The sequence below is a fragment of the Lycorma delicatula genome, chromosome 7 (genome assembly GCF_047948215.1).
Source record: "Lycorma delicatula isolate Av1 chromosome 7, ASM4794821v1, whole genome shotgun sequence".
Taxonomy (NCBI): Eukaryota; Metazoa; Arthropoda; class Insecta; order Hemiptera; family Fulgoridae; genus Lycorma; species Lycorma delicatula.
Window position 1 is genome coordinate 130,936,063 of NC_134461.1, and position 26,861 is coordinate 130,962,923.

At 32.4% G+C, this 26,861-nt stretch overlaps 1 protein-coding gene across 5 annotated transcripts; it reads right to left on the reverse strand.

Annotated features, from left to right (window-relative positions):
* Positions 1–26,861, reverse strand: LOC142327702 (oligoribonuclease, mitochondrial). 5 transcript variants are annotated; one of them, XM_075370961.1, is made up of 6 exons: positions 26,594–26,861; positions 23,798–23,871; positions 18,838–18,999; positions 12,886–12,979; positions 10,192–10,318; positions 1–563 (listed from the first exon to the last, which is right to left on the reverse strand). In XM_075370961.1, exons 2-6 carry the CDS (start codon positions 23,852–23,854, stop codon positions 413–415), a joined length of 591 nt encoding a protein of 196 aa, XP_075227076.1. In that variant the 5' UTR covers positions 23,855–23,871; positions 26,594–26,861; the 3' UTR covers positions 1–412. The 5 variants fall into 5 exon arrangements, with proteins under 5 accessions (XP_075227076.1, XP_075227075.1, XP_075227073.1 ...); XM_075370960.1 differs by lacking the exon at positions 26,594–26,861 and adding an exon at positions 26,199–26,456; XM_075370958.1 differs by lacking the exon at positions 26,594–26,861 and adding an exon at positions 25,978–26,086.

Consider the following 26,861-nt stretch of genomic DNA (forward strand, 5'->3'; position numbering starts at 1 on the left):
TCAATACTATTCAGTTTTATTTAAAAACATATAACAGACTGAACAATCTTTCCCGATGGCTATTAAAAATTTATAGATATACAACTTTTACATTCAAATGGAATGGTATATTCACAGTCAACAGACTGAACAATCTTTCCCGATGGCTATTAAAAATTTATAGATATACAACTTTTACATTCAAATGGAATGGTATATTCACACACTTTTTAAATTATTTTGATTGTTCATTTGGTATAAAATTCTGTATATTATTTATAAAAAAATATATATCGACGTAAAAACAAATATTCCACAACCATTAAATCAAGTAATATTTCATTACCTAACTAAAAACAAAATATTACAATATTAAATATAGAATAATAATGTAAATAAATAATAAAACGGTTTATAAGGGCAAAATAATATTTTAACACCATGAAATTTTACTGAATGGTTCTGCATTAAATATTGTACACTTGTAATATTTAAGTTCTTCAATACTCTCCCTTATATCATCTAATGATCTATGAGCTAACTTTTTTTTAGGAGCATTATTATATTCAGCTGGAAACCACCTCCTGTAAAAAAAAGAGCAGGTACTAAATCAGTAAATTGACACTGGAAAATTTAACAAGATGAACAAAAAATAAGTTGCTCATCTTGTATGAAGCTGTCGGTCACATTGACATCACCATGTACTAAAAGCTGTTAAAGGAATTATTTAGAGTAATTAATACAATTTATACATGAGAAGAGGATGGCACTGAACAATATCTCTGTTGCAAGCTTATCGGATGGAGGTTAATCAATTTAAGTAATAAATCTATATATATAAAAATGTTAAGTTCGTTTGTGTACGCTTCAAAATCTCAAAATGTTCTGCACCGATTGAGCTCAAATTTTAGCACAATATATAACCATCAAAGATTGTTTTCATCTATTTTTAATTTGGAAATGTAAACAAAGGAAAACCAATCAGATCAATGCAAGATGGCCACTGTCAAACAACGACCAATCACAAAGAGCCCGTATGGCCGTTGCCAATGTAAACAAAATCACAACTGATTAAGTAACAAATTTCTTTGAATTATATTTAACAGCTAAAACATTGTATTTTATTAAAAAAAAAAACACCAAAACAAAAAGAATAATATCGCTACATAATGACCAAAAAATCCTTTGTTAGGTTAATATTCACTTTTGTCTGAATTTACAGAAGGCATTTACAACGAAGCATTGATAAATATTGAAGACAAGTGCTTAGCTAATGCAAATAGACTTCTTAGTCAATTGGGAATGCCAGCACTCACCCGGGCTGCGATTGCTTCATTTGATGTGGATTTACGCCGTGAACAGAGTTACAACATTCCTGATCTTCAGTCATATGTCCAATCAAACATTCCCAAATTAACGCGTGAACAGAAAGGCATTTTTGATCGCAAAATGCAAATGATAAATGACGGAGTTAGGGGGACCTTCTTCTTGGATGCGCCAGGAGGAACTGGGAAAACATTCCTAATTAGATTGATTCTAGCAACGGTTTGTCAAAAAATGGCAGCCTTAGCTCTTGCTTCGTCTGGAATAGCTGCGACATTGTTACCAGGTGGAAGGACTGCGCATTCAGTTCTGAAGTTGCCATTAAACATGCAAATCATCGAGACTCCCACGTGCAATATTTCCATCCTGTATGGGAAAAGTGTTACAAAAATGTAAACTCATTGTTTGGGATGAATGCACGATGGCACATAAAAAATCGCTTAAAGCTCTTGATCGATCGTTACGAGATTTGCGTGGAAACGTTCAACCGTTCGGGAATGCTATGATATTGCTCGCAGGTGATTTTAGGTAAACATTGCCTGTAATTTCTCGATCGACACCAGCAGACGAAATAAATGCTTGCCTGAAATATTCAACACTGGCGACACGTACGTACATTGCAGTTGACTACGAATATGCGTGTCCAGTTGCAGAATGATCCATCAGCTGAGGTATTCTCACGATAGTTACTGGACATTGGAAACGGAGAGCTGCCAGTCGATGAGACGTCTAGACGAATATCATTTCCTGATCATTTTTGTAATTTAGTAACACCGAAAGAACTGATCGAAAAAGTATTTCCTGATATTCAAATTAATCATAGAAATCACGATAGGCTCAGTGAACTGAGCCGATCGTGATAGCTCGATCGATAGTTCAGCTATCCTTGCCGCAAAGAATGTAGATATCTATCAACTTAGTAAAGATATTCAATCCAACATTCAAAGTGAGGAAATTACATATAAGTCGATAGACACTGTTGTGGAAGCAGAAGATGAAGTAGTTAATTATCCATCAGAATTTTTAAACTTACTTGATCTGCCAGGGATGCCACCACACATATTAAAATTGAAAATAGGTGTGCCAATTATCCTGTTGCGGAATATTAATCAGCCAAAACTCTGCAACGGCACGCGACTTGCAGTTAAGAAATTGATGAATAACGTAGTGGAAGCAACGATTTTAACGGGGCCTTTCAAAGGTGAAGATGTACTCATTCCTCGAATACCCATGATCCCGACCGATACACCATTTCAATTTAAAAGATTGCAATTCCCAATTCGATTGGCATTTCACCATCACAATCAATAAAGCTCAAGGTCAATCTTTAGAATTGTGTGGTTTAGATTTCGATGCGGATTGCTTCCCACGTGGACAACTGTATGTGTGTGTTCCCGAGTCGGCAAACCAGATAGCCTTTATATCTACGCAGACAGTGGAAAAACAAAAAAATATTGTATATCCACAAGTATTGAAAAATTAAACTTCTATGAAACGTATGCTTTGTTTTGTTTCTCATTTCTCATCCATGCAACCACAATGTGCCACAGCGAAGCGTGGCGGGTACAGCCAGTTTATATATAAAATGAAAATTTTTATAAGAATAAAAGAAATTCTTTTTTTGTTTTTTGGTTAATTTAATGGAATTATGTAAAGAACTTGTTTTTAGATTTTATTGATGGATGATCTTTAGTGGAAAATCTTCATATAAAGTGGGTTATCCTAAATCTCAAACTTTCACATATTACATAAAATTTATTATTATATCGTGTTGCAAAAATTACAATATATACTTAATTCTGATCATAATATCAGGAATAATAGGTATGCTATACAATGAGTAAGAAATAACAATAACAATTTTACAGAAAACTGTAAAGAAAAACAAAAGAACTAAACAGATAGTTGCGGATTTATAATGGAGTAAATATATAGAGGTAAGAGATAAACATAGAACAGAAAGGGATGAAGAATAGACTCAAACCTGTTAATAGACGGATAAATGAAAAAGCAATTTATATATATATATATATATATATATATATATATATATACACACACAACACACATAATAAAGCAAAAAGTTTTAACTGGAACAGAAACAAAATTACTGGTTATAATGTATGAGAAGCATGGTGTAGACGGAATAGCAAATGGCACAGGTAATGTATGGGTGGAATGACAAGTTACAATACTTACTGTCCCAAACATCATTATACCAGGTGTATAATGATGATTTAAAGTGTATAGTGTTCAGTTAATTGCCATTTAAAATAAAAAATAAAAATAGACAGTTTTAGTTGTATGTATCTCCATAGAGAGATTTCCTATATTTCTGCTTAACAGTACTTCTAACAAGACGGTGACTTGTGAATAGAAAACCTTTTGTGGTTGGCTAAATGTGAATCTGTAATTGTAGTTCTAGTAAGCGAAAGTTTAATTTTGAACTTACAAGAAACAATAACATTCGTCAATGGCATAATCAACTGGTTGTCTGTGTAAAGGAAAAAGTATGGACCGATCGAAGATATCTGAGGAAAGTGTTAAACATGTCAAGGAGTCTTTCCTGCATGTTCTGAAAAGAAGTCTCCTTACATGCTTTGAGGCCTACACACTACGCTGTGTGTACAGACTTTAAGATGTGCATGAAGATGATTTTCTTGATCATATTCTGTTTAGTGATGAGTTGATATTTCATCTTTGTGGAAAATTTAACATACATAATGTCCCATGAACTCTTACAATGCTAAAGGAACTCCCAAAATTAAATGTTTTCTGTGTGACATCCCAAAGGTAAATTTACAGGCCATTATTTTTCACTATAGCAAGTGCAACACGAATTGCTAATTTGAATATGCTGCATACTTGGCTCTTTCCTTAACTGTTAGATGGACCACAGAATTTTTCTTGGCAACAAGATGGCATGATTCTGTGTAGGAGTGGTTGAATGACATTTTTCCCAACTGCTGGATCAGTCAGCACGGACCAGATGAGAGAGTTTGTTTGTGGTGGCCTCCAACATCATCCTATCACACTTATGATCTGATCCTGTGATTCTTTTTCCTTTGGGGTTTTATAAAAGATTTTGTGTACAAGCCTCTGCTAACTGCTACTCTATCAGATTTGAGATACAGGATTGAAGCAGCTGTAACTTCCCTTACACCAGATATGCCAGTTAAAGTATAGAATGAACTCTTTTATCGGTTAGATGTGTGCCATATAACAAGATGTGCTCACACAGAACAATTTCAGGGAAAAACTGTAAGAGTTACTCTCTCACTTTGTTTACTTTTCATTATTACTGTTTAGCCAAAGTCATGAGATATTAAATAGCGCTGAAGCTCTGATATTTTTTTTTTGTAGTCCCTGTATATACTTACAGTGAATATCATGACCTAATGTGCATTTGTATTGTATCTATCAGGTAATTTCTGAATTCTTCAACAGGCTATAAAAAAGTAAAGAAACAGACGCATGAGGAAAGCAATCACTAATGAATTGCAACAAGATAAAGTCACAGCTGCAAACCTTGTGGTAGCCCTGAAAACGGCTTTTTGATGTTTTTGAAGTGGTGGCCCTGAAAGAGCCATTTGTGCATTTTGAAAGGTAGCTCTAAGAAGGGTTGTTGGGTCCAGAAGCTGGTCTACGGTGATGTCAGCTCAGCTGCTATAGTCAGGGAGTTGTGGCTTGTACACTGGAATCAGACCAACCTTCCCCTCAGTAGCAGTTGGGTCCCCACTACAAGCGTGGCAGTGATGGCCACCAGTGCCTCTCATTCTCGGGTTGGTGTTTGTCATCTTCCACCGAGGCGGTTCTCCCCGAGCCACGCTGGGCCTGCTGGCTAGGGCAATTGAAGCCCGGTGAGATGGGACAGGAAGGTAGTGTCCATGCCCAGCAGCTCCAGGCCCGCTGAGGGAGTATGGTCCTCCAATTCATTATTTCTTTAATTCCTTATCCTACAGTGTATTTTTGGTCCTCTGGGCTGGATATGAGAACTTCCATTATTGAACTTGTGTGACTTTCGGACATTTATATGTATCTTTGGTAATTACCGAACGGACTTTTTTATTGTTTTCGTGATCGAACTGAAAGCTAATGTCAAGATCGCAATACTTGAACTATTAAAACAGTTTTAAGTAATTTTAAATATGTGAATGTAATATTTTGTGTATTTATGCCTCATATATTCATTACAAGTGACAATGTAAGCGCTAGTGTTATTTTACTGCATACATTTATTTTTATATATGTATATATTGATCGGACTTTAATTCTCTGTTCTTTGACTACATGTTATAATAATTTATGCTAATTTACTTTGTATAACATCATCGAGCAGACTGTCGCCAGATTATCAGAAGTTCGAACCTAGCAGATTTCTTATCATCAGCTGCCAAGTAACGTATTATGCAATTTAAAGCTATTTCACGTCCTTATCTCCTTTGTTTATTAACCATACATTCCTTTATTATTTCATTTATATTATTATTCCACTATTTATATTTTAATCGACTCTGATTTCTAAAGCAGACCGTGTTAATGACCTGTATTTATCCTTCTACAATTTATTATTCTTTCACTGTATTCATTTTACAAGCTCATTAGTTATCATTTAGTTATAGCCTTTATGGCCATTGAAAATGGATAAATCAGAAAAGGTGAAACTTGTTAAAAAGCAAGGAATAATTAAGGGTAGTTTAACTAAAATAAAAACATTTATTAGCAATGAGCAAAATCATGCAGATTTACAGTTATTATAGATAAAATGTAGAAGACTTGAAATATCAAAAAGAATATGATTCATGTCAAAGCCAGTTATAGTACTACAGGATGACGATGATCTTTCCCAGTACCGAGCAGAATTTGAAGATCTATATGATGAGTTTGTATCCCAGTTAGAATTGATGTTGGTAATACAACAGCCTCCAACTATAAAACAAGAAATGACAGTTCTCACTGAACCAACTACTCCTGCAATTAAGCAGAGTTGTCAGTTACCTACTATTAAAATCCTGTCATTTAGTGGTGACTTCTCAGAGCGGTACCATTTCAAGGATACCTAATGAGAGTCCTATTTTAAATAACTTTGACTAATGTATAGTGATTTCACTATCTTATTGCTTCTCTAGAAAAGGAGCCAAAACAGCTGATTCAGATGCTAATTTTAGCACTGCTACCAGTTAATCTGTAAATGTTAAGATAATAAAAAATTAATTATAACTAAGCGTGTAAAATTTATTTTGTCTTGTCCTCAAGCAGCAAAAGGATCAACAACTGATCTTAGACATCTTATAAATGAATTAATCAGTAACAAAGATGCAATTAAAGCACTAGATATTGCCATTCTGGTAGATGAATTATACTGTTAACACAAATCATTCTCGACACAATTGAAGTATCAACATGAACTCAATTTGAATCCTCTTATAATTATAAGGAAATATCTAAGCTAGATGAGTTAAGTTTTTGGAAAAAATGCTAAGCAGAACTATTAGTTAGTAGTTTTAGTAATAAGGATTAACGCATTTCAGCGTCAAACATTTCTAGGAATAACAATCGGCAAAATAAGCCTGTTTTATCATATATGTTTATCACCAAAGTGTGTTATTTGTAAGAATCTCAAGATGTAATTTATAAATTACTTATTTATAAACGACTTATATGTCTGTAAAACCTGAAGAGCAGTTTAATCAAATAAAACATAACAATTTATGCATAAACTGCTTAAAACCTAATCATATTCTTGATTAGAATTGAAAATCTACAACGTGTGCTATATGTAACGCGCACCATTACACCAGTCATTTTGAAAACGGCATTTACAAAAAAGCATATCACTGAAACTAAAAAATGTTGGTAACTAAAATGAGTAATATCACTGCAAAACTAGTTATCATGTTTTCCAAAATAGCCAGCCACAAATATTATTATCTACAACACTTGTTTGAATTTGGCGGTTATGGAAATTTTCAGTTATGTCATGCCCTACTGAACAGTGGATCTCAGATGAATTTTACGACTGAAGATCTCACACAGTGGTTAAAACTTAAGTGGTCTAGAAACCCAGTTACATTACAATATTTTGATAGCCTTGCTTTAGATTCAAAATACAGTACATCAGTGTAATTAGATTCTAACCACTCCCAACTTTTCGATGAATATAACTTTGTAATCTTTTATCAAAAATAACTTTAGATTTCATTGTGATGCCAATAGATTTAAAAACTCCAGCTAATATTAAGCTAGCTGATCCGTTTTTTAACACTCCCAAAAAGGTAGATATGTTATTGGGCGCTGAACTATTTCTAAAAATCTTATGTTTGGACCAATTTACTTGCAAGGGAAGCTTTCAAGTTTTACAAAATACTGAACTAGGGGGATTTTAAGCGGTAAATACGAAATGGATCAAGACACAAATCTTCGCAGAATTTCATCGAATCACTACAAGTAGTGTTGCATCAGACCAGCAACTTCAGATATTCTGGCAGACAGAGGAAATCGACCACCCAACTTGGTCTCAAAAAAAAAAATTATGTGAGAAATATTTTACAGAAAACACAGTGAGAGATGAATCCGGGCGTTTTGTCGTAAAACTACCACTATGTGAAGACCCATCCACACTAGTCGAATCAACATCTACTGCACATTCATGACTGTGTTTTTTGGAATGAAAATTGAGCAACATGGAACTGAAACATGATTACTGTGATTTTCTCAAGAATATATCAATTATTAGAACACATACAACTAGCTGAGCTGCTGCAAAAGATGAACCTTGTTTTTTACCTGCCTCATCAAGCGGTATTTAAAAAATCAAATATTTCAACAAAAACAAGTCGTCTTCAATGCGTCTTGTGAATCAAGTAACAATATTTCTTTAAATGAAATTTCTTTAAATCATTGAGTAGATCCTACCATACAGTCAGATGTATATTCTAAACCAAAGGTTGCTCCTTTAAAACAACTTTCTCTTCTGTGATTGGAATTAGTGGTGCTCTTCTTTTATCACATTCAGTATCAAAAATTTTGAATATCATCAACATTGGACAGACTCAAATATTGTGGTAGCCCTGGTATATGGAGAAACATTACCAACTAAATCAACTATTAGAGATCTACATCCATTTCTGGACAATCAAGCAATTGATTATGCACTCGACCTGCATATATCCAAAACTGTAATACGTCGTTCTAAAACCAAGGTTACGGTTTTTGTTTGCTTAGTAATGTGAGCAATTCATTTGGAATTAGGAAGCTACCTAATGCTTCCTAAAGCCTTACGGCTGCACTTCGAAGAGGAAAGTGTCTGAATCTGTATATTGATAATGGTGCGAATTATAAGGAAGTGCATCATGAGCTAAATGAACTATATAAATTCTTAAATGATAAGAGCATCAAAATTACTGAAAAATTGACATCGGAATCTTGACAGTGGACTTTTATACCACCATATTCTAAACATTTTGGAGACATCTAGGAAGCGGCCATCAAATCTATGAAGTACCACCTTAAATGTGTTGCTGGAAATAGCAGCTTAATATTTGAAAAGATGGCTACTCTATTAGCTCAAACTGAGACTCATCTAAATTCAAGACCTTTGACAAAATTATTTGAAAATCCTTTAGACACTTCCTACCTTACTCCTGGCCACTTCCTCATAGGTAAACCCATGAGGAATATATGTGATATAGCTGTTATCAGGTTGGATCATTGGCAACATATCCAAAATATGAATCAACAGATCTGGAAGAAATGGTCAGCGGATTTCCAGAATACCCTTCAACAACACCAAAAATGGAGTGACAGAAGCCAATCTCAAGGTTGGTGATGTATTCATCGTTAAAGAAGATAACCTATCACCACTATGCTAGCGATTGTTGATCAGATTCATCCCAGCTCAGACAACCTGGTGCATGTGGTGACACTGTAATGAGCAAGGAACATTTAAGCGACCTGTTGCGAAATTATACAAACTTCCATATTTGCATTTACTATGTCTTGTAATTTAATTAATCTTATTCTAACTAAACTAAATATCATTTTATCTTATATATCAAGTATCTTCATTCTCATCCAAAGGATTGTTCCATCTCAAGCTTATCCTATACAGTCCACTACATCCAAATCAACATAAATTTTATACCTAAATGGTATCATCTTATCATTCATTATACCAAACTTTTCTATGGTTCTCAGATTCATTATTTCTTTGTTCCTAATCCTTCAGTAATCAGTATTATACATTATTCATATTTATTTATTTTTTTACACATCTTTTTTCAACAATTATCTTCCATATTGGTGTCCGTCCTTTGGAAAATGGGCTTAGACACAAACAAAAAAGGTGTATCTAAACTGGCAGACATGATTTTCATTAAAAAATTTCCAAGATATCATTGAAGTCGTTAGAAAACTGCGCTGCGTTTCAGTTGAGATTTTTAAAGAGAAAACTACCAATCGTTTTCTGCCTTTTTGCATACAAATTTATACACTTATATACATCGCACGTACGCGTTGGCATACATAACCTTATAATTTAAATTTCCTCAAAATTTTCCAAACACTGAGGCTTTCCATCAGGTACTTATCTTCCACTCGGCTTTCTGTCATTATGCATAAAGTGTAACAACAATATTTTATACTTATGTTTAAATTTCAACTTCACCTCGAGTGATTTATCAAGCTTCAAAATTTTCCAACTTTCACCCGCTACAACAGTTTCCATCTACACACTGCTTTTCGCCATGAGTTACATACAATCAATGCAAATATTACTATTATTTTCGATAATTTTGATCCAAAATCAAAGTCACTATATACAATAAATAAGATAGTTATGAAATTTTTAGTAGAGTCCCCCCACTATATAAAATATCAATAAAGAATTACCTGCACAGTTCCTTAACAGTAGAAACATCCACGATACGATAATGTAAATATGCATCTAAACGTGGCATGTATTTCTTTAAAAACATTCTATCACCATAAACAGAATTACCAGCCAATGGGCATATACCTAATAAGACAGAAAAAGGTTGATAATAAAAATTAATAAACTACATGACATTTTTCTTTAACTAGATTCATGAAAAAGTATATTAAGACTTTTCAAAAAAAAATATTTTGATTGAAAAACATTCACATTTTTAAAATTTATAATTTTTCTTAAATTAAATATTGTACGGAAGAAATAATAACACTAACATAATATCTTTCAACCTGCTAGCTCTGGGCTGATAAAGGTATAACTCAGTTCGTACATATATACATTAGACCATATAAATGTGATGGAAGATTTTTTCATTACCACATTGTATGAGCTCTTTTATCATCTTAAAATTAACAAAACATGTTTTAATAATTATATAGAACAATGCTGATCACTTACCATTATTAAGTAAATAAGCCTTTCATTCAGTTTCAATTTTAAATAACATTATAGATGATAGATATACATAAATGAACAAAATTAAAACTTCAGCTGCCTGTTATTCCTTCAATTAACTTTCACGTTTGAAACCAGGCCCATTATTAAGCATAGCACTTCCCCAATACTTCATGCTTCTCTGTCAAACGCCAACCTACATTGATTTATTTTTGCAGCCTTCTTCAAATCATCTTTCCACTGTGTCTTTTCCTTTTCCTATACAGATTTCCAAAACACAATATTTTTTCCCACCTCCTACCTTCCAACCTTGCCAGATGACTGGCCTATTTCCACTTACCTTACTTTTCACAATTAACTCTTGTCTTCCCTTTTCAAACCAAATTTTGTATGGACTTCTTCAGTAAAATCCAAGTTTGTGAACCGTAGATGAGACAAGATGTTACACAACAGTCTAATAACTTTCTTTTCTATACAGCGTTCACCTGGTTGTTTTTCCATAACAAATTTATGAGATTAATATTTTTTCCAAGCAGCTGCTATCCTTCTTTGGGTCTTCTTCCTATTCTGTCCTCAAAGATCACACCGGTTGTCTTAAATAGATTGTTTTGTTTACACAATTTAATTTCTCACCAGTTTTAATTCTTTCTTAACTCCATTTGTGAGAACAGTATTTTTTCCATTAATTATTAAACCAGTTGCCCGGCCTTATTTCTCCAAACTGTCAACATTTTTTGAGATGAAACAAATAGAACGAAATTATCTCTAAACTTCTACTGCAAATACTAATACAAATTTTTTTTTGTCCATGACAGTTTTATAAATACTTCCTCCAAGCATTGAATAAAACTGGTTATAAAGAATCTCCCTGTTTTATTCACCTTTCTTTTTTAAATATGAACCGACTTGGTCCATCACTATTCTGGCTTAACTCAATTGAGTATATATATATATTTTTTTACAAAACTGCCTAAAAAGAAGTGTAATGTATTTAGGTGTATGTTTCCCTTCCACCGTAGCAGCTCAATCAGAATCGATTTAAAAGTATGACCCCATGTTGGAATCCTTATATTACTGAAAGTGTCACAGGCTATATATATATATATATATATACACATTGTATTTAACTGGGGTGTAGCAGTTAGCAATAATGTTTATGAACATAGGTATGTGACCTTTAAATTTACTTCATTCCAGTAATGGCAGTGGAGTTGTATTACAAATTTTGTTAGATTGTTAGAGTATTTAAGTTCTTATTTCTTTCTTATTTCTGAGGTTATGCAGTCGTTCTGAAAAACAACACACTGCTTCGTGGTTAACAAATGCTGCTTCTCCAGTTATGCTAACAATGTGGAGGGAAAACCATTTCTTGAAGTTTTCAAACCGGCCTTTACTAGCAGAAAACATAAATGCACTGGCCCATTCTTTCATTCTCAGATTTAACAAAGTGGTTGTACAAATATCATGCTTTTTCTCGAATAAAAAATGAACTGAGAGGTACCCTTCTTTGCATTTGATCTTTAATCCATAAATTCAAAGTTTTTTCAGCTGTTTCAATGTTCGTGTCACAACATGCAGGCATAACATTAGCCGATTGAGAAGAACCTACCATAACACTTGTAATCTTTTCTTCATTTTTCTTTACGTAGCAAACAACTGATTCATTAATGTTAAAACCACTTTGCTACTGAAGTTATGCTTTCACCAGTTTTCAGTTTATCAAGATCAACTTTCATAATTAGACGCATAACTTTTTTCTGTCTTTTCTTTTCACTTTTCACTTTGAATGTTTTTGTTTAATAAGGCCAGACTTTGTAACAAAAAAAAACTACACGCGTATTGGAACTTACTAAAACCGAATGTATTCACTCAGTATCACAACTACAACTTGCTAGTTGGTTGTTTTTACTGTACATACTGAAATTGAGAAATCTACATAAGTAGCCCACACACCAACTGCTGCGGTCTACAGATGAGTTAGCGTTAGAACAAAGATTCTAATGAATTTATCAAATCATTAAACTTAAATAAATTTATTTTACTCAACTTCCCTCTATTGTTTCATAAATATACATTTTTAACAATCATCAATCTCTAAGTTCAATATTTAAATTATATTTATGTTTTGCAGGCATAAAATTTTATTATAAAAATGTAATCGGTTAGTAATAATTAAAAATAGACAGCAGTTTCATTACCTTGAGGAGTATTAGCTCTCACTAAATCAAGACAACTATCTTCAGCTTCTTTAACGGAAATTTTACTTCTACAACTTTCTCTCCATAGACCAGACTGAAATTATTATAAAAATAAAATGGATTTAAATTTTACCATTTTAGCTAAAAATTACTTAATACAATTATAAAATAAAACAACATATAAAACTAATTTTTCATAACAGTAACTTTTAATTTCCCAACAATTTATAAGGTCTTTTCCTAAAAGCACTGTTTACAATAGTTAATAGTAAACATTCTGTTTTATCACTGCCAACATGATTCTAATTAGTATAATATTTTTAGGTACATTTCAATGTAAATTTTATGGATTTTATTTAGCAGAGAATAAATCAGAAAAGATCATAAAAGTAAGTAAAAAGGATTGTCTTACTAGTTGCACAACTTACTGTGCTATATCTTCCAAATGACAGAGAGAATTCATTAAAATTAGTCAATATTTTACATTTAACAAAAAAAAAAAAAAATAATACTTGGATGTTTGATAAGTCTGTGACAAAATAAAGAAAACGCACATTTTCAGGAAGATTCTTTTTTATTTCTCAACATAATCTCCTTTCAAGTAATGTGCATACTTCAAAGATTTTCAAATTTTAAGATCTCATCCTTATAGTATGATTTATCCAACAAGGATATAAAGACTTCAGCTAAGCCAGTTTTTATAAAAATAAATACATTAGTCATCTCATATATATGTATTCTACAAACAACCCATTTATGCGAAAACATTTGAACAGACCAAAATTCCACGAGTATGAATTTGCTGTTTTTGAGAATTGGAACCAAGTATTCTATAATTTGGAGTATGAATTTGAAATAAGGAACCTGAATGACCTTTCTTGACGATAAAGAATGATAATATTGAAACAGAATATGCTATGATTTGTGAGGATCAGGGCTTAACTGTATGAAAGATTGATGAGGAAATGAATGTCAGTGTAGGACCGTGCTACACAATTTTAATGGAAAAGCGTAATATTCATTGAACTTCTGCAAAATCATGTCACACTACTTACTGATCAGAATATAAATCATGTAAACATCAGTTCAAACCTTCTTAATTAAGCCAATGTCAATGAATATTTTTTTCATAACAAGATGCTTGGGTTTACGGTTACAATGTGGAAACAAAGACACAAAAACAGCCGAGTAGGGAAACTATTATCCCAACAAAAATAAAGCCTACATGAATTGGCCAAACATAAAGGTGACAAAGGTTTTTTTATTTACTAGGAAGGCTTTATCCATTATGAATTCATTCCATGTGACCAGGTAAAAGTTCAACGTAAAAATTTTAAATGATGTCTGAGGGATTTTGTATTCAGAAAGGGGCCAGAGTTGGATGCTGCATGATGACAACTTATGTGTCACTTTTTATCCATCACTGTCTAGCAAAGAATTTGACAACCACTGTGTTTCATTCACCCTCCTATTCAGACTTGGCTCCAGCAAACATTTTCTTGTTTCCCAAACTGAAGGTAAACATGAATGTTTATAATTTTCAACTATAAAAAAAGTTGAGGAAATATGATAACAGTTGCACCCCACCTCCATAAGTGCATTTCAGGAAATGGTTTCAAAGAATGAAAGAAACATTGGGAACAATGTATTGCCAGAAGTGCGGACCACTTTGAAGAGGATAAGCCTGCATAAAGTTCTAAATTCATTAATGAATTACTACCCAAAATCAGTCTTCTTTTAAACACACCTCATTATTTGCTTTTATGTTATTAATTGTATTTATAATATTTCACTACAAAACAGAATACTTAGTCGCTTTAATTAATTTTGATAAATTTATTCAAGTGATAATTATTTTAATGATATTATTTAATAATAATCTTTATGGCAATAATATATAAATAATGATCTCTTAAACTTATGTTTTATGGCAATTAAGTTATGAATTGCAAAACAAAGAAGTGCTAGGACCTTATTTTAAGGAAAGGTTATAGATTATACCTAATGTAATCTTCAGATATTACAAGAAGTTATTATTCCTGAGGTATTAAACATCCTTTTAACACAGGCCACCTCTATTATCAGCAGTAAAATGGGGCACCTCCTCACTATGCTCTTCCAATAAGACTACTTTGATCTAACTTTTTTTTGAATGGACAGAACACTGAAGAGCTCAGAGAAAACCACAATGATATTGCTTAAGGGCCAATTGGCTGCTTCCCGACAAATCTGGGTTCGGATGGCTGGTCTCCCCATTCAGTACGCTCAAAAATATCTGAGTTATCCTTGATGAGAATTTTCGATTCAAGAAACATCTACAATATGTAGCAAAAAAGGCCACTGATACTTTTTATGGAATCCATAGAATCATTCATTCCAATTGGGGGTGAATTACTGTACTGTGCGTATCTTTTACAAAGGTGTCAGCAAAGCTATTATGCTGTATGCTGCGGTTCTCTGGGTCACTGCATGGCTTTTAGGTACTGCGAGGACATTTTGCTGTGGTTCCAGCGACTCCTCTTGCTGGCTGTTATAAGCACTTATAGAACAGTCTCGCAGGAGGCAGTCTGTGTTATAGCTTGAGTCAAACTAATAGATATCTTGGCTAATGAGCATAAGGAATGCTACATTTCCAAGGTAAATAGCCTATTGATATCAGAATGAAAGCAGGAGATTGAAGACTGGGGCCTTGTGTCTTGGCAGGTCAGATGGGATGAATCCCCCACAGGTCGCTACAGCCATGGTATATTTCTTATAGTGTCTGATTTAGATGCAATTGGATGGGTCTCCCCCAATCGGTATATCACACAGTTTCTCTCCCTCCGAACATGGTGCCTTTTGGGCGAGTTTGGCTAGGTTTTGTTTGGTGGATTCAAGTCAATGCCCAGATTGTGGGACTGCTGATACAGTGAACCACGTCCTCGTCTGTCCCCGATACGAGGTTGAATGTTAATGAGCGGTTAGGGAACTTGAGAGAGAATACATTCCTTTCTGGATCTCTGTATTAATTGGATGATCCGCGAGGAGTGGTATGTAGTGGCTGGTTTACTTTGTGCTCTTGCGGTGTGTAGGTCTGCAGAGGGGGTTTAGTCGAGGTACTCGATTGTGGTAGGATCATAGGTGGCTAGGGTTCCGGCTTAGGCATTGGATTGGTTCCTGGAGGTAGGAACATTGGCATCGTGCCATGGTAATATTGGTATTGTTTGTGATTCAGTTTAGGGCTCCTGCTGGTGGGGGTTGCTGTGCCGCTGGGGTATGGTAACCTATGCAACCAGGGGCGTGGCTTCCCTCCACCAATGGCGGTCCTGAATGTGACTTGGTAATGCTGTGTGAGAATCCATGATGGGACCGGGTGGGGGTGTGGGGTTTGTCCCCCAACTCCTGCATGGACCAGAATGAAGTTATGTTCTGCTTGTTAGGTGACCTAAAAAGGTCGACTTATTTGGGTGTAGGTCTGAATTTCTATGTTGCGTAAGACATAATTTTGATTGGTATGAGTGTAGCACTGATTTAACTTTAAACTAGTTCGTTTTCTGAGGCATTCTCAGCCACGAACGGCGCTGTCAAATCTGGACTAGGCATGGGGTTCGCGCTTCTGCGTTTTTTATAAGTTAGTTTGAGGAAATCATTAGGCTGGATGTGAAGATGTCTGTTTGATGCCTACATGAAGGCGAAATTTGATATGTATTTTACTGATGCAAATATCTGCTGAGGAATTTACATCAGTGGCATCCCGACCAAGGCCTGGCTGATGACTGTGAGATGTAATCGGTTAGAGGGTCTAAAGACAAACTCCAGTAAAGCCCCTCAGGGCGTGGAACGGAGGGGGTGGTGTAGTGACCAGTAACATCTCAAGGTGGGTCTCTTCCCCTACGGGGTTGGAAGGTCACTGAAGAATAACTGAACGCCATCATGTTCATGTGATTTGATGCCTTACAATTTATTATTTATAGGAATTGTACAAAACAATGGTATTTTTTTCATACCTAAATGACCTGAATCGTCTCAAGATGTCCACTGAAGTCTTAGTTGATTTAATACACTGTAACAGAATTCTATCAGAAAATATGTGTAATTTAGTGCTTAAACATTGCAATAAAGGCATAAGGGCAGAAGAACACCAATGAATATTTCCTATAATGGACTTTAAACATGTAATAAAAACCTTTTTTTTAACTTTCTTTTGCTAACTGTTTTCTTATAGTAACTGGGAAAATTAGATTTAAGCTCATCTGATACATTTATTAGATTCACAGTATGAACTACGGTTAAGTAATTGGAATGTAATGATCAAGTTAATGCAAAAATATAACGTAATATAAACAGTTATGATACGAACAACTGTTTATAAAAAGGGCAAACTGGTTTTTAATTAGCTAAACAAATCTCTGCCTTTTTAATTAAGTCTCCAAGCTTCTTAAATTGTTTAAAATACACACCAAACTTAATTTTAAAAGAACTGAAAGTGTGATTTGGAGTCAGGATGTATCCCAAGGTCAAAATTACACATATGGCTGAGAAACAGGTTATGAAATAAAAGGATATGAGCAGAAGACACACTTCATAAAATGGAATGAAACAATGAATACAGATGAAACAATGAAAGAGGCACCCTTTGAAGATAAAATAGAGATCAGTGATAAGATGGACAGCAGATAATATGGGTAGGAAATATATCCAGGGGAATACAAAAGAAGGAAGCCATGAATGAGACTGAGGGGAGAGACTGAAACGAGAGCCTTATTAGGAGTAGTTTCTGCCTACCGCACAGATTAGTACGAGGCCTTCTGTGTCCTCACTTCAGTTCTAACAATTGACCTCCAAGTGGGAGAAAGGCTGGATATAGCTCATGGCTCGAGTAAGAGAGATGCTGGAGAGCGTATGGTGACTGAATGGAAGAACAGGTGACGTGCAAGCAGGGTGGCATGTATACAAGCGAAGTATACATAACTTAGACACGTGGAACAGCAGAAAGTTTGGTGAAGTAAACTTCTACATAGTTCAGATATTAACGGGGCATGGTAATTTTCAAGATTACTTGCACAAAATAGGCGGATGTGCTTCACGAAGATGAGGATTCTGGTGAACATACCATCTTCAAATGCTGCAAATGGGACATATAACGGAATAGGGTGGGTATTGCATGGTGCACTCTAGATACCCTTGTGAACTACATGTTACAAAGCGAGGAACATTGGAGGAGAGTCAACACATATTCTACAGAGGTAATCCGGAGTAAAGATCAAGAACAATGCTGGGGCTATTAGTATAAGGACAGAAGGACAGCCCCAGAGGTGAGAGCTGGCACGCCTAAGTGTACCAGTGCCAATGATCCTCTGGGGACTCCAGAGGAAGGTAGGCACAGTAAAAGAGAAAAGACCTGGCACTGTGTTTTGGGCTGATATGTCCAGACATGGCATCAAGAAAGGGCACAATAAAGACTCCTTAAAAGAGCTGACCTACCATGCTGGATACACGGCCAGTAGGTGGGAAGGCTTGTTAAAGTAACCAGATATTCTTCCAGGTGGAGTTATACCCTTCAGGCCAGACAAAGCTAGAGTAGAGGAAAAATCAAGTTACGGGACATATCTTGATCCTGCTGAGAAACTTGTTTCCAGCAGACATTCAAATGAGATCTATCTTCAAATAAATAATATGTTTGCTTCTTATTTACTTTTTATACATAAAATGGGTTGATAATGTTAGCAGTTTTTATGATAGTAGTGTGGTGTATTTTAATTGTGATTTTATATAATTTGTAAACTTTTGGCTCTCTAGTCATTTCTCTTTTCAAAAAAAAAATCCTTTTGTGAAATAAACTGTTTTTTATAATTTCTATTAACAAAACTGTCAATAACATTAGCAACTGAAATTTCTTTATTTGATTTATTTAGATAATAAAACTAATAAACGCATAAGTAAATTAATAATGCAACAATTTTTAACTCTTACTAGTCCATGGTGTATACGACACCACTCATTCATTCCACTTAGAACTTCATCCGGCTGATGTATAACTATACTAGGACTTTCCACAATCACATTTAAATTACAATCTGTGACAATACATGCTATTTCTAAAATGTGATGTTTTTCTGGATCCAAACCGGTCATCTAAAAATAAAAATGTAACATACATAAATTAATATTATATGTTCACAATTACACAATAAATTAAAATCTATCTTATTTAAATGCATGCTATATGATTGAAAAAGTTATTTAAATGATAACCTGACAACATCAAAACTGTTTATATCAACAATTAAGTGGTTAAAATGGTACAAGGGTAGCCAGACTGAATTTTATTTATAAGCAAGTATAATCTAATATCTGTATTTCAAACTTAAGAACAGAGTTAACTGTTAACTAAATGATTTTTTTCTAACCACCAAATACAGAATTAAAAGAACATAATTCACAAACTGAGAAGCATCTGTTGATCCTTAGATCACCTTCGATATTCATTCAGACATAATTTTCAAACAAATTATTAGAGGTAGCAAATATTTAATTCATTATTTTAAAAATTTCAGTACCCAATTATGATCTGACTTATATCAAATGTAAAACAATACTATAATTAAAATTGATAACAGTGTAGTCAAATGCAATGCTTTCCTTTTTTTTAATATTGTATTAAATTGGATAAACTGTTCTGTTGACACAGTAGTTAATAACTAAACATTCTGTGTTAAAATTGAAATATACATAAAAGATGTCTGATAAGTGTTCATTGTATGATTATCAGTGTCTTTCACCTCTACGCAAGAAATAAGAACTATAAACTATGGTGTAAGTTAAGAGCATACACAGAATTTCAGTCAGAGACTTTTATAATTCTGTTACTGCCAATTGTTTGAGGAGATAATGTATTGTAATTATCGTCTTATCATAAATCTTTGCTGGAACATCTAATGAAAAAATAATAAAATTAAAAAGAACTACATTTAATGAAAAAGAAGTTATTTTTCAAAACAATGTAACTCTTCTAAAATTGCAACAATAAATTGTTTGAATTAAATGCTATTAAATTCTTCTGCATTCCTCCTACTAGTGCCAAGCTTAGGTACACAAGTTTATTTACAGTATGAGGTGGGTTTTTAAAGTAAGGTCCATCTTGAAATAAAAATAAAACTGAAAAATCTGAAGTGGACCACATGACTTCCTTGCCCACCTATTAAATTACATATACACATTTTTTGCGGCACTCATTTAAACTTATTTTATTTGAAAGTGAGATATGAACCTCCATTCTATAATAAAGTGGACAGTTATACAATTGCTGAAATATTAGTTTTTATTAACTTCAAATATTTATACAATTATTAATTCAACATTCTTAAATGAAATATTACGATAGAGTAAAAGTCCCTTTATTACTCATACTACTAGATCACTATTATTCATATCTTTGTGAGTTGCTGATTAACAAATGTTTCATATTTTTGGTGTGTCGTATAAATAAAAGTTAATAATTAAACTCTTCCATTCAGTAAACTCTTGTATACTGGTTACAAATGTTAATTTCAACGGTACAGTGTAAAAAATTCAGTCTTTATTACTGGATTATTTGGTGAACCAAAACTGAAAATGAAACAATCATACAGGAAAAAAAAGATAACATGAAGAAATGTATCTCAAAAAAACGACAAGAAGATGAATATGAGAGGAAGAAAATGTTAACAACGTGGGAAGAATACAAAAAATTAAGAGAGGATGATGAATATAAAGAGAGAGAAAATTTTAAAACTATAAAACGTGTACATAAATTAAGATTAGAAGAATTATATCAAACGAAAGTGCGATTAAATGATTGGCAACAAAAAACAAACGACATTATGATCAACTCCAACTTAGGGAGAATATTGTTCGACAATATCAGAGGAGTAATGAACTAAAAGATAAGAATTTTTTGCAATCTATTAAAAGCCGGGCATGCATGCATCAGTGTATATGTTGTTCATGTGAGGGTCTATTTTTCAATCACTGTAGTTAATTTAATATAGATAAAATTAAACTAGAAAATCCAGAAATAATACAATTCTAAATTATAATTTTCAATTAATATTAAATAATCAGATGTTTCACCAATTCTATTACATATACACATATGTAATGCCTATTAAATTACATAAACACATTTCTAAAGGTACATAAAATTTTATTTCATTAATAACTGCTTATTTTTTTACTGTTATTATTGAAATATTATTTACTGTAATATTGTTTTTTACAATCAGGTTAACAGTTATTAATAAATATATTTAAATTAAAAAAAAACCTTAATAAAAAAAAGGAGATGAAGTCTGATTTTAACCCTTGTGCCTTCCCTTGTAAGATCCAAATATTTCATTAATTAAAATTTTATTTGGCTATAACTCTGGAACCAATGAAAATAAATACCGCTTATGAAATATTATTGAAAAGCTCTCAATGAGGGTTTATCTGCAATTAAGAAAAAGTCCAAAATCCAATTTTTTTTGGATTTGGGCTTTTTTAGACACTTTTGGTTCAGTCGATTGCAATCAAGGTGATGTGCACAACTAGATGTTAAAACTGTCCTAAATCCAAAACTTCAACATCCTATGGCCAATTGTTTTTGAGTTATGCGAGATATGCACATAAGTAAGCACTTACAGACATCATACCAAAACTAGTCAAAATGGATATTTCCATTGAAATTTGAAATTTTTCACGATCACAATACTTTCTTTACTTCGTATGAGAAAGTAAAAAATATGAACAAACTTTATTACCTATCCACAGCATTTAGTTACTACTACTTTTTATGTAGCTGCATATTATTTTTTTAACATTTTTAAGTGAATAACACATTTGTCATAATGTTTAATTCATTTTTCACAGAGTTTCTTCATCCTTCAACCAATTTTGTCACCAATGATTTAAACTGCACAATAATGTCACTTTTCAATTCATCATTATCATCAAACCTTTATGATGCAAGCCAATGTGAAGAAAAAAAATAATGGCTGGGGGCTAAATTGGGGCTACAGAGTGGATGATAAGAGGTTTTTCAACAAATTTTTTCCACTTACCTCACCACCGAGTCAATCAACATGAAGTGAACCAATGAGGCCTGTGACCACCTTTAAATCTTTTATATGTTATTCCCATATACATTGGTTCAAAACAGGTCTCTTTATATTTCTGGTATTTTTTTTAATTTTTATCCCAGCCTGCTTGTGAGTGGCGGCCATTTTTGTTTAGTAGCATATGCTAATTTTTTACATTGGAGACATTAGTGTAAAGTTTAATATCTTTGGAGCAGATTATGGTAAAACATGCAACAAATGTTTTTTTATCAAATGCTCTACTTTATTTTGGGTATTTTACATTAAAGGCCTAATAGGCCTTTTAAAATGACCTCCAATGTTTGATATAAAATTTTAATGAATTCAAACGGAAATGTGTTATGTGTACAATGGAAATCAAAATAAGCCTTTTACTGGAAAATTTCAAGTTCTAGAATTCAGTTAGAAAATTTTTAGGCACCCTATGAGAAGTCAGGTATACACACACTATGTTGTCTGCTCTCACCATTGGTTATGCAGCTAACAAAGAATAAGAGAAAAGTTCTTTTATTCTCCTTACACATTTAAGTGTATAGTAATCTCCTGTTTATGGTCTTTGGCCTTCTCAATTCTCGCTTTAATGACTTATCAATCATCTTAGAATTTAACTTTTAATGATACACCTCTAAGCTTACATTTTTATTTTAGTTTGGCAGCAGTCATCATGGCTTCAAAAACAAGGGTTGTGCTTCATCTTAACTCGAGAGTAAAAGTGATTCATGCAGTGAACAAGATAAATTGAACGTAAAGCAGATCATGAAAGCAGTCAGCATACGTAAAACTCAAGTATACAAGATTCTAAAGAATAAAATGGAAATTTTGATCAGTGGAAAAACTGTACTAGAGGAAAAATAGAGAGAAATTAAGAAAAAAGGAAACCAAAACATAAATGAAATAGTGTGGAAGTGGTTTGTTAGTACCAGGGAGAAAAATCACAGTGTATTGGGTTCTATGTTACAAGAATTCACTAAAAAAATAGCTGAAAAACTGGGTAAAACTGAATTCAGAGAATGCAATGGGTAGTTGCAAAATTTCCACAAAAGGCATCACATAATTTTTAATAAAACTCTGTGGTGAACTGAGTGATGAAATAGTGAAACCATTGAATCAAGTAAATTTAACACATTTTTCACCTCCAAATTCATGGGACTATGAAATATTTCTGTTTAAGAAAAATTTCCATTTAATAAGGAGACCTAATATTTTCAATTGAAAACATTAAAATTGTCTGTTGATATGATATTTTGCCAATTTTCATTGGATTTTTTCTAATAGAAAAGCTGTAGAGAAATAGCTCTTCTATCAGTTGGTAGTATTACAGCTCCCTTTATACTGTTCCATAACTTTCTGTCCAAATTTGATTATATAAAACAATAATAATGTGTTCAATAATCTGATATTTGTGTTCATACTTCTCAGCTGAACTGAGAAATGTAAATTCACAAAAAGAGAAATAATAACTTGTAAATTCACAGGTTCTCAAAAGGAAAACAAGCAAATGAAGTGTAAATAAGAAAAAAGATCGATCAAAATAGCTACGTTTCAATATTGCTTACAATTATCAAAATAAGACTGCATAAATAAAAATAATTTAATTAATTCTGTTTAGTAATTATAAGCATTTAAAATGAATTATCCCCTTTTCTTTTTAAAGTAACCTACAACTACCTTTTCCTAGTCCTTCAAATATCACTTCAACACCCTTAACAGTTGGGGACAACAATATAGATGGGATGAAAATTAGATATTTAAATAAATGATAAATAATGTAAATTACAAAAATTTACATTCACATCATTATAAAAAAAGAATCATACCTCCATATCAATCCAGACAAGTCGATCTGAACCATTCTGGTTAATTGTAGTGATCATATTTCTAAACCACACTTCTGCATAAAAACAAAAGATATTAATGAGAAAACTTTCAATTGCAACAAAAAAAAAATTAAAATAAATTTTAAAGAAACTATTAATAGAAAAGTAAATGTTTACATAAAAATTATTTTTAACAAACAAATAAAGATAATTAAATACTAAAGATAATATGTTTTATCTATTAATTCTACAACTATGTCATACCTTTTTTTTTTCTGTTTAACCACTGTAAGGTATTACTTCAGAGGATGAATGAGGATATGTATGAATGTAAATCAAGTTGTCTTGTACAGTCTCAGGTCAAACATTATTAACATATGGTTAATTGAAATCCAACCACCAAAGAACACCAGTATCCACAATCTAGTATTCAAATCTGTGTAAAAGTAACTGCCTTTAGTAGGATTTGAACCTTAGAACTCTCAATTTCAAAATCAGCTGATTTTCAACGACAAGTTCACCACTAGACCAACCTGGTGGGTACAGTTATGACATACTGTAACAACGTTTTTTTAGAAAACAGAGCAGGGTAAATAAAACTGAGATTAAAAATATAATTTAAATTTAATATAAAGTTTTTGTCATAATTATTATTTTATTTTTTCAGACAAATCTATTTTTGCAATACTTACAAAATTCAAGCAAGACTATAAAGTAAATAATTAACATAATGACCAGTTATAATAAAATTTGTACAAGTGCGATTCAAGAACTGGGTCTGGATTGTACTTATAATAAGTGATGTCATTTGTTTCAAGCGGACAGTTCTGAACAATCTTCTGGTGAATTATCAACTAATAGTTCAGTATGGGTCATTTGATATAAGCTGAAAAAACCACCATGTGCTGTATAATCTCTGGCTCCAGATTAATTATTCAACATCTATCATCTGTATTAATAAGTATCTTTACTATGCTCTTCTAGTAATTTTTAGTGTAAGACTTTATTTTTTACAGAATGTCCCACGAGGTGCTGCCCAAATTTAAGGGATTATATTGGAACACTGAAAAAAACAAAAAATTTCACGAGAACAAATGGGCTATCTCACTTCATTTTCATTCTGTCTGCCATTTTGTTCTTTTTTCAATAAAAATTTATATCTTAGGAAGACATTAAGATATTTTAATGAAATTTGGTATACATGTATCCAACAGCTTTTATAAAATAAAAATGTTTGAAAATTCCAATATGGTGGCCATTAAAATATTTTAATCAATAACTCCTCCATAAATACGCCGGCCTCCGTGGCATGAGTGGTAGCGTCTCTGCCTTTCATCCAGATGTCCCAAGTTCGAATCCTAGTCAGGCATGGCATTTTCACACTACAAAAATTGTCATTCACCTCATGCTCACAAGTAATACCTAACGGTGGTTCCAGAGGTTAAAAAAAGAAAGAAGAAACCTCCAAAATATTAGTTTTATCCAATTATATTTTATTTAATTAGATTCTTTTACAAAGAAAATTACCCTCATTTTTCAAACAGGATGATAAACAGATATGGCTGAAACCATTTAAGTGGATCATAAAAATTATGCAGTCTGACAATTTTATGCCCATTTTCTTATTACTAATAATAAAGATTATTATTTTTAATTCAATTAGTGAAGGAATAGAAAACAGGCAAACATAACACATACTGAAATCTTAACCTTGATCCAAGGCATACTGAAAATAATTAATTTACATACAATAAATGTTATACTCAATAATGCCTTTGTAGGCCTTGTTATTTGTATTTTTTTATAACACTTACTTAAAAACATTCAAAAATTATCCAATGAGAATCATGCAAATAAAATTCTGTACTGGCATTACAATTCTGATTACACATGCAAATCAAAAGGTCTCATAATCCCCAGATTCATTAATGAAAATTCACAGTAATAATATAAACACATCATATCACATTGTTCTCAGCATCAATGGTTTGATATTATATTTCTTAGGTCAACAATCTAAATTTTTATAATTCGATTTATCTAATCAAAATGGCAGTTAATAAAATAACTAATGTAAATATGAAAAAATATCAGAGCTGATGATATTCAGTTTAAAATGTGTTTTAAAAATATTGTCACGTGTTTTCTCTAAACATAAAAATAACTGCATTAGTTTTCACCTTTAATTGTTCTATTAATTAAAAGTCCTTTGAAGCTCTTAAGTAGACCAGACATCATAAACATATTTACTTAAGTACATAACCAATAATTACGAAATGAGTCTCCCAATTTAAATATCTTTGGATTACAGAATATCCAACTATTTAAAACAAATTATATACAAAGAAATGCATAAAGTAAATATGTATAGCGAATATTATTAAAAGTTAATGATAGTTACCTTTTTATCGTTATATTCACTTGCAATAGAAATTTTTTAAAAATGAACACCAACGTGTGCTAACAACACTAACCTCACAACCAGAGAACAAAAAATAGATTAAAAAGAACAAGTTATCATTACGGTGTGTAATTGTTTAAGAAATATTTTCAGCTGGTTAACTTTGAACGGGTGGAGATGAATATAATAAACAAATTATTCTTTAATCATTTACTGTTGGTAGCGAATTACACTTCCGTTAGTATCCTGTTACACTGAACTTTGCTGTAGCAATTTTAGTATCAACAGAAACTAAACAAAAACTTCCGAAATTAATTATTGTATTATTATATATACTAATACAGCCACCAAATTAATAGTTCAAAAAAATACTATGCTTTAATAATATAACTAACCTGAATTTCATTTCAAGTCATCAGTTGAAGAGAACGTATAAGTTAAAAATCCCTTTTATTGAAATTCTAAATTATATTTCATTTCTACCGTCTTACTCCTATTGGAGGTTTTCGTATTAATTTAGGTCCATTTATTATGGAGTCTTATGAAAGAAAATTACTTGAAGTTGTTTGATTAGAATATTGACCTTATTTATTGTGGTATGCTAATACCTGTCCTTAATAATTTAGAGATTAATGGCAGTCATAAATTATTTGTAAATTAAAA

Excerpts from the sequence above, each read along its gene's own strand:
- LOC142327702 (XM_075370958.1), bottom strand. The coding sequence starts at position 26,041 with ATGTTTATGATGTCTGGTCTACTTAAGAGCTTCAAAGGACTTTTAATT. Across the intron at positions 12,980-18,837 it reads GTCGTATACACCATGGACTA|TCTGGTCTATGGAGAGAAAG; the intron begins GTAAGAGTTAAA and ends TAATAATTTCAG. Across the intron at positions 564-10,191 it reads ACTGTTAAGGAACTGTGCAG|GAGGTGGTTTCCAGCTGAAT; the intron begins GTAATTCTTTAT and ends TTTTTTTTACAG.